Consider the following 12,067-nt stretch of genomic DNA (forward strand, 5'->3'; position numbering starts at 1 on the left):
TCCGGCCTCATGAATAATGTATGCTGCTTAATTGCTGTGATACGTGAGGAAGAGCGGCTGTACGTGAGGAGAAGCCTCCACTTGGCTAATGAGCAGCAAAGTGTTTGGAAGAGAAACAGAGGAGCAATCACACAGACTGTTAATATGGCCGGCTGGATCAGGGATGGATTAGGAATCCTCGGGCCCCTGAGCAGCAGTGGTTCTATAGCCCCCAGCCCCCACATGCCCCCTACCAAAACAAAACAAAAAGCTAGCTTGCTGATGTTCAGACTATATGGTTATATAGCCCTGATTCTTCACTTGCTGATAGACAGAGAGAGAGAGAGAGAGAGAGAGAGAGAGAGAGAGAGAGAGAGAGAGAGAGAGAGAGAGAGAGAGAGAGACCATTTAGCTGTGGTTGAGTTACATTGACATTGAACTAGTGAGGGACCACAAACGGAATGAAGAAACTCATCAATTCAATCTGTCAATTCATAAGCTGTCTTGTCTGAATCAGAACGAGTAAATGAGAGATTAGAAAATGTTCAGTACTGTACTGTATATTGCCATGTCCAATGACCCTGCTGTGTTATTAGTGTCGTCATTCATTCATTCATGATTTTGGGGACAAAAGGGGATTGGCGGAGATCTGGGAAATAGGCTACTATATACAGCCCATCACCAGAGTGCGGTGGAAAAGTTTACTTTGTTCTCCGCTAGTTTGTTATTATGATCCTAAGGATTTTACAAACTCCAAAGCTGTATTTATCAACTGAATTTGGTGATAAGCATTTAAGAGTTTCATATTGTGAATATCCACAATGAGAATAAGAAGGAGAATAACGAGTGGAGAGAGAGAGAAAGACAGACAGTGGGGAAAAATTAGACCCGGACAAGGAAGGAATGACAGCTCACTCTCTCAGAGCAAAAGATAAACCCTGCCTTGTGCTTTTCTCCAGTGTACTCCACTGACCAAAACAAATACCTCCATGACCAAAACAACAGTCACTTCTCGCTTGTGTTTTCATGACAAAATGCAGTTTGGAGACCAGACAGACCCGTTGGGGATTCCTCCTGGTGAAAAATCGTGTAATGTCTACCCCCTGTCGCCGGTCGGTCATGTACTGTGCAAACCACAGTGACTTCAGGATCCCCTGATTACAAGACTGAGCGCTGTGTTGTGTGAACAGTACAGCGATCTGACGAATTGTAAAGTCATGTAGTGGGTGCGCACTTTAACCCTCTAACACAGTGCCATCTTTCTCTCTTCCGCACCCTCTCACACGTTGACTCAAGTGACATAGCAATTTGACATTTTTCATGTGTCACTTTAAACCATGCAAGTAACCAAACAAACTGTTCTCCTAAAAGTATATACAAATGCCACATGAATCTTCATTAACGTTTTAAATATGTGGGACAAACAATAAAGCTGTAAGGACTGCATAGTGATCTGACTAAGTCTTATTGGATTTTCCCACATAGGCGTCAACCCTGGAACAGTGGGGTTTGCTTTGTTCGACTTATATGACCTATTTGGTCCCTGGGTTAGTGCCCAATAGACCCCATCAATGATTCGGCCTCAGGCTCGATCTACAGCCAAGATCAGGCCTGACTAGCTAGTCTGCCAGAGTCCCCTCCCACTCCCTCCCTCCCTGCCTGCCTGCCTGCCTGCCTGCCTGGGCCATGATCCTCTTGAGCTGTCCACACCCAGCCCCCTGCTCCCCGACTACTGATCCTCTGGGATCCTCTGTTCTGTGTTCTCCACGCCTCATGGTGGGTGGCGGTGAGAGTGCAGGTGTGCACAGTTGGAGGCACAGCTGCACAGCAGCTCCAGACGCTCCCCACGCATGGGGTAAAGCCTTCACCACACCACAGGGAACAGCTGTAGACAGCCAGCCAGACCCAGCTTAGCCCAGGCCAGCCCCGCCGAGACCAGTCTAGCCCCAAGCCGACTATAACTCAAGCTCTGTAAGCGTTCGGCACACACCCTGGGATTTTTAACATGATACTGTTTTCCCCACAGCAAAACGACGGGCAGTTCACTGTGATCCAACTGGTGGGCATGCTGCGGGGCATCGCCTCGGGCATGAAGTATCTCTCCGACATGAACTACGTCCACCGTGACCTGGCTGCCCGCAACATCCTGGTCAACAGCAACCTGGTGTGCAAGGTGTCAGACTTCGGGCTGTCGCGCTTCCTGGAGGACGACACGTCAGACCCCACCTACACCAGTGCCCTGGTGAGACCCATGACCTCACTACCACACAGACACGCACACACACACATTTGAACACCACTCTCCAAACACGCATAACCCCTTCACCTGTTCCTTTCCTCCTCCCTCGTACAGTATTTCATGTCCCACACTTCCCTCCCTGGGGTTTTGTTATATCCATCTCCCAGTTTAGATTACAGTCAGTATTGTTGCTGTGAAGGATCTCTCTCCAGAGTGAGGACACTGAGGCGGTCAGGTTTCCGTCTCGGTTCCCTCTCTGAGGTTGTGCCCCCTTTTACTTTTTCTTGTGTTCGCAGGGAGGGAAGATCCCAATCCGATGGACCGCCCCCGAAGCCATCCAGTACAGAAAGTTCACCTCCGCCAGCGACGTGTGGAGCTATGGGATCGTCATGTGGGAAGTCATGTCCTACGGAGAGAGACCTTACTGGGACATGACCAATCAAGACGTATGCTATTTGTCTCATTCAATAACTGTTCTCATAATTGTTCATTCATCGAACATACTTATCTCCTCAAATGCCTATTGCTGCTCAAACAATACCTCATTATGTGCAGAGATTTTCTTTCTGAATTTCATTACAGCCTCAACCTCCTTAGAGAATATTTTTTTGTGATTGTGTCTGCTTTCCTTTAGCTAAACAGAAGCTTTCTCATGCGGGTTTGGTGTGAAAATCCCCACATACACTTTGCCACCGAGAGATAATCAGATCATTTGGAATGCAAGGCGGTGCTCAGTGGACTATTTCTGCTCTTGACTGGAGCCTCCATTTCCCAGCTCCCTCTGGGTGGCGGCGAAGAGAGCAAATTATGGGCAGAGAGATAATGGAAATAGTTTAAAATTGAAAGTGTGAACGCTAATGCGCTAAGAGAGACTGAGGAGCTCAGTGGTTATCTTATTAGCAGCTCCAGATAGCGTTTTTGCTCCATCGGGGTCTTCGTTTGGAGGTCTCCTGAATGAGATTAATCTGGGTCTGAATGGAGCTCCTTAATGGCCCGACGTAATGAGCAGGGGATCCTGGGTCCTCGTCAGAAGTGTCCAGAAGTGCCCAATGTACAGTTTCTACACCTAATGTATATACTTTTTTTTTTCTGGACTCTTTTTGTATCACAAACAGTACTGTATTTGCAAATCTGGTATGTCATAAATGTATAGATGTAGCAGTACTGTCTATCTGTATGTCATGTATGTCATATATGTTACGATTAATTGAAAATAGGGGACCCTGATGTAAACAAGACGAAAGTCTTTCTCTGGTCTGCATCCCCTTAACAATTGTATGTATTGAGCTGTACTGTACTGTACCCATTCTGCAATCTGTTAATAAAGTTTTCAATCAATCAATCAATCCTCGACGCTGTTCCCCTCAGTTAGCCATGCATCAACTCAGTTAGCCATGCATCACCTCTGTTAGCCATGCATCACCTCCGTTATCCATGCATCACCTCCGTTATCCATGCATCACCTCTGTTAGCCACGCATCACCTCAGTTAGCCATGCATCACCTCAGTTAGCCATGCATCACCTCTGTTAGCCATGCATCACCTCAGTTAGCCACGCATCACCTCAGTTAGCCATGCATCACCTCTGTTAGCCATGCATCACCTCTGTTAGCCATGCATCACCTCAGTTAGCCATGCATCACCTCAGTTAGCCATGCATCACCTCTGTTAGCCATGCATCACCTCAGTTAGCCACGCATCACCTCTGTTAGCCACGCATCACCTCAGTTAGCCATGCATCACCTCGGTTAGCCATGCATCACCTCTGTTAGCTATGCATCACCTTTGTTAGCCATGCATCACCTCTGTTAGCCATGCATCACCTCTGTTAGCTATGCATCACCTCAGTTAGCCATGCGTCACCTCTGTTAGCCACGCATCACCTCTGTTAGCCATGCATCACCTCTGTTAGCCATGCATCACCTCTGTTAGCCATGCATCACCTGTGTTAGCCATGCATCACCTCTGTTAGCCATGCATCACCTGTGTTAGCCATGCATCACCTCTGTTAGCTATGCATCACCTCGGTTAGCCATGCATCACCTCTGTTAGCCACATCACCTCTGTTAGCCACATCACCTCTGTTAGCCACGCATCACCTCTGTTAGCCACGCATCACCTCTGTTAGCCACATCACCTCAGTTAGCCATGCATCACCTCTGTTAGCCACGCATCACCTCTGTTAGCCATCATCACCTCTGTTAGCCACATCACCTCTGTTAGCCACGCATCACCTCTGTTAGCCACATCACCTCAGTTAGCCATGCATCACCTCTGTTAGCCACGCATCACCTCTGTTAGCCATCATCACCTCTGTTAGCCACATCACCTCTGTTAGCCACGCATCACCTCTGTGTGGCCCCAACCCACACCAACAACACAGATGGGGCACTCACAAGTCGGAACCAGGCCCATCTATTTTTATAGTCTGAACATTAAATACTTTGGGAAGGCACAGCAATGCCAGGCAGAGATGAGGTCAGTGCTGGCAGGGTGTTAATGGAGGTGGGAAGTATTGGCATAAGACTGATTTAAGTGTTTTGCAGCACTTATTAGGGGATCAGCTGGGTACGTCTAACACGGCCAAGTCAAATCATTAAATTGTGGCAGTCATTTCCCCGAATAGAGTATTAATGTAGTAACATGTGCTAAATGATACGTCGGTATGCATTTTCTATGTATGTGTGTTTAGGCAGCTTACATACCGGTTGGCTGCTTGCCCTCTCTTTCCCTCTGGCAGTGACCCTTGGTAATGAATAAAGCAGTTGCCTCGGTACCATGGTGAGAGAAAGAGAGCGACTCAGATGATCTGGCTAGAGACAACAGTTGTTAAAACAGAACAGAGAAGACATCTGACTGACATCAGCACCAGAGTTGATCTCAAAACGTGGACCTCTTCTCGATGAACATGCAGCAGTTCTCACTATACACATACAAGACTGTAGCGTGCAATCTGAGAACTCTTCGAAAGACTAGATTGTTTACGAGATGATTGATACAGTCTGAGAAGATGCTTTCCAATTGGACTGTACTCTCTCTCTCCTCGTAGAGCCTGCTAGCAACCCTTAGAGATCTGTGTCTCCCCCTGCAGGTGATCAACGCCATAGAGCAGGACTACCGGCTGCCTCCGCCCATGGACTGCCCCAGCGCCCTGCATCAGCTCATGCTGGACTGCTGGCAGAAGGACCGCAACAACCGGCCTAAGTTCAGCCAGATTGTCAACAACCTGGACAAGATGATCCGCAACCCCAACAGCCTGAAGGCCATGACCCCGCTGTCTTCGGGGTGAGTATGACGAAAAGAACACAGTAGAGCAGCATTGTGGAGCTGAGCACCTGACCAAAAAACCCCACCAGAAAGAAAGAAAAAGCATTGAAAATAATGCATCCATTGCTTTTAGAGGATGAGTGATGCATTATCATGTTAGTCTCTGTCAGGTGGGTTGCAGTGTTTGCTGTTATAAAATTCACAGATTAAATAAGTATGTTATTTTGCTTGTGTGTGTGCGTGCATGCGTGCGTGCGTGTGTGTGTGTGTGTGTGTTCGTGCGTGCGTGCGTGTAGGTTTGCCGCTATTTCCCGTTGATGCAGATACAAAATCTAAAAGGATCTCCTCCCATGTGATTGTGTCGCGAGGAGAGCCCTCTCTAACAACAGGACCTGCGTGCTCTCAGCGCAGTGCCCTCCGTAGTGCAGTTCACTTCTGCAGAAAACACAGTGTCTCTTGTTTCTCCTGGCGCCGGGCGGTTATGTAAATGAAAGCCATTTGGTTTGATAGATCAAATCCTTCCCATGTACGCTTTAGGCGAATCCCAAATTGAAGCAGTTGTACAATTTTCTAAACAAAACATTTTGGGGGTATTTCTACTCTGGGTGTTAGTTTCCTTTTGAGAGTCAGAGACTCTTGATTTCCATTTACCCACCCTCACCCCCCCCCCCCCCCCCCCCCCCCCCCACCCCAGTCTGTACTTACATTTGTGGTGGCGAGCGGAGGGACATATTTCTTTCCACAGACACTGAGTGGCTATATTGGCTCACTCGAAAACCCTATCACTTCATTTGGAAAAGTACATTTTATGAGAAATCAATTTGGAAAATATCGGGTCCAAGGATAAAGCCAGAGCGATTCTCTTTCGGTCCTTGCCTTGGCCCTTTATTTGAAAATCTATTTTAATATTTCATATTTGAATCACAGACAGAGAGTCAGCGCTGAGTGTTGTGTCCCCCCCCCTCCAATACATTTATGATGGGTGTTTTTTTTCATTTTGTCCTTTCCAGTGTCCACCTCCCGCTCCTGGACCGCAGCGTCCCAGACTTCTCCAGCTTCAGCACCGTGGATGAGTGGCTGGACGCCATTAAAATGGGGCAGTACAAAGACAACTTTGCCAATGCTGACTTCAACACCTTTGATGTGGTGTCCCAGATGACTATGGAGTAAGTACAGGTTCTTCCTTCTGATAGAAATGATTGAGGTGGGCTCTTTCATATATATATTATATATATATTTCATATTTCATATTTTTTTGCCTTTATTTAACCAGGTTTGTCCCAATTGAGATCCAGGATCTCTTTTACAAGGGAGACCTGGCCAAGAAACAGAAGCAACACAAAGTTTCAACATACACACATAGACACTACAGACAAAAGCAACGTTACAAAATGGTCAAACAAAATATATGCACACAGAAAACGTGGTTACAATAGGCTTCACCATAGCCTTAAATACATTTACCGTAGTGTTACCAAGCTTTGGATCTTCAGATCGGACTGGAGATTGTTCCACGTAGTAGGTGCGGAAAACCTAAAAACGTTCTTTCCCATTTCTGTTCGGACATTGGGAACAGCAAAGTGCATATATAAAAAGAAGCAGGGAAGCTGGACCAGCACTCTCAGGTTCAAGTATTTAATAGCAGCCTGAAGTGGAAACAAACATGTTTCGGAACTCTTGTTCCTTCATCAGTGTTATGGAACAGCAAAGTGCATAAAATCCTTCGAATGGAGATTGTAATTTCCACCATTCAACTTTAAAAGAGATGATAAATAAATCGGAACCAAACCAAGAATGGCCTTGTAAATCAAAACATACCAATGACTGAGCCGACGTGCATATAAGGAAGTCCAGTTCACTTTTGAATATAATACACAATGGTGAGTACGAGATCCACAGTTTGTAATAAATCTCAGAGCCCCATGATACACGCTATCCAGCATGTGGAGACAGTGAGCAGAGGCATTCATATATAACACATCACCATAATCAATCACAGGTAGAAAGGTAGACTCCACCAGTTTTCGTTTCACACCAAAAGAAAAGCAAGACTTATTTCTAAAATAAAATCCTAGTAAAAGCTTCAGCTTTTCATTCATAGTTAAATAGTACAGTAGAAGATACTTTCTGGTGATATATCACATTCACACTCCAAGTGATTTGGATTGATTTTAAAACTGCAAATATATTTTATACAAAACTGATGTATATGGGTTAATTTTCTTTGAATCATCAGAGAATCAGCACTGAGTTTTTTGTTGTTTATAAAACATATAATATATAGGCCTACTGTGTGTGTTATCTATACTTCTATTTTCCATATATATATATACACTGCAAAATAGAAGTATAAATAACACACACACAGTATATATACTGTATATATATGTTTTATATATATATATACACCAAACACCTGGAACGCTTCCAAGATTCCACCTTTGACTCGTCGTAAACCTGACTCCAGCTGTACTGCATGTAATTAGCAGATCATAACGCTGGAGCAGCAAGGCTAAGCGGGAGGCACGATAGCTCCAAGCTATAAGAGAGCTCTTTATTCCAAGCCATGTGTTTGCCAGCCTTTCTCTTTTTTCTTGTTTTTTTTTTACTGGAGTTAAAAGGACTGGGATGGAATAAGTGGTTGGTTATGTTCAGAGAAAAAAATCCCTAACTTTCGGTAGACTTTTATCACGATGCTAAGAATGCCACCTATTATCTCACAGGCTCTCAAACTTTTTCATACCCCATTTTATTTAGGATTTTTTTGGGGACCCCACACTTAATGTATCGCGTAATTTCAATGTGGAATTAAGGATTATCAAAATAAAAGCACACGTTGTTGAACTTGATCATGCATATTTATTAGATAATTGAATTACAGCACTATGTTATCAATACACATTTATAAAACGAGGCATATTTTGCCAGAATATGTTGCCAGAACATAAAAAAAATATATATAATTTATAATTGTCCTTGCCAATGAGCTGTCACCTACCCGTAGTTTGAGAACCACTGATTTAGATTAAGAGACATGCTGCGTCTTTTTTCTTCCAAATTAGACAGACCCCGTGTCTTGTTTACATGTCTTTAGCATGTCACTAGTCAAAGACACTTGTGTACACGTTGATTCTTTACGATGCAATATTTAGACCAACAATAACTTATCGCTACTTTAGACTTGAGGTTTAAGAGACAGGGATTCCGATGTCTCATGAATAAGAGAGAACTGTGCAACGAACAGTGAATAAGTGGTCATGTCTGGAACTGAAAGGAATTTGTTCTCACCAGAGACATTTGGCCTTGATCTAACTTGTGCTGTTTACCTTGGCGCATAATAGCCTCGGTGAGATAAATCATCTCCCGCCCGTGATAACATCGTCGCTCTGTCTCTCGTCTCTCACCACAGGGACATTCTGAGAGTGGGCGTGACGTTAGCGGGCCACCAGAAGAAGATTCTCAACAGCGTCCAAATGATGCGGGCGCAGATGAACCAGATCCAGTCGGTGGAGGTCTGAACCGACCCTGAGTGGAGCAGGAGGGGAAAGGGGGGTGGGGTGGTGTTTGCTGGGCTGCGGAGCTGCGGGTGTCGGAGGACAGAGTGGATTGTTGTTTTTAGCGTGTGACAGTGTAAACCTGGTCTTCCTACCAGACTAGGGTTCAATCCCCCCTCGAGTTCCCTTCTTCCACTCTCTTTCTCTCTCCCCTCATCACTCCCCAAAGTCTCCCCTCAAGCCGTGGGATATCGCTCTGGAGGGATGTGGGACGGCATTGTCCTGTATGATGAGATGTCAGTGGCCCCCATAGCCAGCCATCGAGGAAGGAACCAGAGAAACGGGGAAGGTTAAGAACTGACCAGCAACACCTTTATACTTCTATCTTCCACCCAAGTTTTCATTTGATGTTGAACTTTTTTTTGGGGTTTGTTTGTCGTTTCCAGAATTTTGTAAAGAATTTTTTAAAGAAAAAAGAAAAGAAAAAAAGCGGAGAAAAAGTGCAAGGAGTCTATATAAATATATAGATGATATAATGTTGTAAACTAGATGGACTGAGTAGTAATGCTACCCTTTAAAAGGGCGAAAAAGAAAACATGGACAATTTTAGAGACAAGAGCAATGTACGGGAGGCTCCGACATTTTTCTTTTGGTCGTTTTTCATTTTGAGGACATCTTGAGGAAACAAATGACCGCTGCCTAGATTGAAGGCACACTGCAGAAGAGACTGATGAGGGACCTGTCTTGCACTCCCATCGTTTTTGTGGTAGCAAAAGAAATTCAAGAAAATAAAAGAAATACATGTGAAAACCATGAAATTGACATCTTTTGGCATGAACTGCCATGGACATTGGACAAACTCATTCAGACTTTGATTATTTACAAATTCAAATCAAGTTTCAATAATGAAAAAAAAATATTTCTTTCCACATTGCAAGTGATTTCCTTTTATTGTGTGAAATGTTGTGCTGAAGATTCCCTCTCACCATGCTTCCTCTCGCTGTAGACAAAATGACAAATGAAAACTTCACAACCTGCCAAAATAGAAGTCCCTCCCTTTGCCATGGTCCTGTACATATCTGATGCACTTGACATGCCACAACACTATGAGCCATCATAGTTAACTGCTACGACATGCCACAATGTTATGAGCCATCATAGTTAACTGCTACGACATGCCACAATGTTATGAGCCATCATAGTTAACTGCTACGACATGCCACAACACTATGAGCTGTCATAGTTAACTGCTACGACATGCCACAACACTATGAGCTGTCATAGTTAACTGCTACGACATGCCACAACACTATGAGCTGTCATAGTTAACTGCTACTACATGCCACAACACTATGAGCTGTCATAGTTAACTGCTACAACCCCGACTGTTCAGTTAAAAACTGAAGGATGAGGATTTGTATTTGTTGATGATACTATTGTTTTCTTTTTCCTTATTTTGCAAAGAAATGTTAGTTGTGGATTTTGAAGAATCGGTGTAATAAATCACAGTAAACGTACTTCCTCCAATGGACGTATAGAAAACAGAGTGTCTCTCCCTGGACTGTTTACATAGATGGACCCTGACTGCACCTACATTATACATAGAAGGACCCTGAGTGCACCTACAGTATGTTTGGTCACTGGTCACATCTTTGCATTTCCCCTCATGCTTTCAACTCTACATCGCATGTATGTGTATGTGTGCGTGTGTGTGCGTGCGTGTGTGCGTGCACGTGTGCCTGCTCGTGTGCGTGTGTGTGATGGGTTTGCGTTCATTTGTGTGTGTGTGGTTTTGTGTGTGTAAACTGTACTAACTGTGCACAAAGCTGTGGAGCTATTATTTGACAGCATGCTGAGTAAATGATTGATTTCGTAGTGCTTTGATTTGCTACAATTACCGGAACTCTCGTCTGAAAGAGCTTGGATTTGACACACTTTACAGAATGTAATGTTGCTTAACATTATATCCATTGTTTTTCTTCCAGATTTTCTATTTTTTTGTCCTTTTGAAAATACATTTTACATTGAAGTATTTGAAGTTTTGATACCCTACATGGTAATTTCACATAGACACGAATAGACTTTTCACAATCAGGCAGTTATTGCTTTTTTTTTTTTTAATGCAATGTATTATATTATTAAGATTATTGCTATTGAATTATTATTATTATTATTATTATTATTATACATATTGTTTTTTTTTTATATGGGGGCTTCTGCACTGAGTCAAATGATTGAAGTCAAATCTTAACGGACTAGACATCTTTGGACTCCCAGAAATCTCTGGCTTCTCCATTTTATTTTATTTTATTTTTTGTTTTCAGTAAATTAATCATGTCGGTGCACAAAACCATGTAGATAAACAGGGAGGATTTCCCTGTGCCAAGTTTCTGTTTTAATTTTATAGACAATATATTTGCATTTATTGTATGGTTTTCTGTGAAAGAAAAAAAAACTGATGAATGGAGAATTGTCAATCATTGTTTGTGTTGTCGTGGGCAACAATGTGGTTTATGTACAGTATGAGGTTTGTAATGGGGGGGGGGGGTGGGAGGGGAGGGGAGGGGGGTGAAAACAGACTGGGTTGGGAAGGGATTAGAGGAGCGGAAAGAGGAGAGAGTTGGTCCTCTCCAACCTCATTTCACCCATTGATTCACTGGACATGGTGAATCATGGTGTTTACAAACCCAGCCAATAGAAAGGATATCAGCTCAGCGCTGCATAGGTCCCACTGGGATGAGCCAATGAGACAGAGCCAGAGAGCCCTCTCCAGACTAAGAACCAGAGCCCTCTCCAGACTAAGAACCAGAGCCCTCTCCAGACTAAGAACCAGAGCCCTCTCCAGACTAAGAACCAGAGCCCTCTCCAGACTAAGAACCAGAGCCCTCTCCAGACTAAGAACCAGAGCCCTCTCCAGACTAAGAACCAGAGCCCTCTCCAGACCAAGAACCAGAGCCCTCTCCAGATTAAGAATTTAGCCCTCTCCAGACTACGAACCAGAGCCCTCTCCAGACTAAGAACCTAGCCCTCTCCAGACTAAGAACCAGAGCCCTCTCCAGACTAAGAACCAGAGCCCTCTCCAGACTAT

At 44.2% G+C, this 12,067-nt stretch overlaps 1 protein-coding gene across 2 annotated transcripts in view; it reads left to right on the forward strand.

Moving 5' to 3' along the window:
* Nucleotides 1–11,329, forward strand: part of ephb2b (eph receptor B2b) — a 237,268-nt gene extending 225,939 nt beyond the window's left edge. For both annotated transcript variants that reach the window (XM_084317592.1, XM_084317593.1), the window contains exons 12-16: nucleotides 2,006–2,221; nucleotides 2,515–2,664; nucleotides 5,310–5,503; nucleotides 6,496–6,651; nucleotides 8,895–11,329. In XM_084317592.1, coding sequence (XP_084173718.1) covers nucleotides 2,006–2,221; nucleotides 2,515–2,664; nucleotides 5,310–5,503; nucleotides 6,496–6,651; nucleotides 8,895–9,003 — 825 coding nt within the window. In that variant the 3' untranslated portion in view covers nucleotides 9,004–11,329. The remainder of the gene's footprint in view (nucleotides 1–2,005; nucleotides 2,222–2,514; nucleotides 2,665–5,309; nucleotides 5,504–6,495; nucleotides 6,652–8,894) is intronic.
* Nucleotides 11,330–12,067: the final 738 nt, after the last annotated feature.

Source organism: Notolepis coatsorum, assembly GCF_963971535.1.
Source record: "Notolepis coatsorum genome assembly, chromosome: 6".
Lineage (NCBI taxonomy): Eukaryota > Metazoa > Chordata > Actinopteri > Aulopiformes > Paralepididae > Notolepis > Notolepis coatsorum.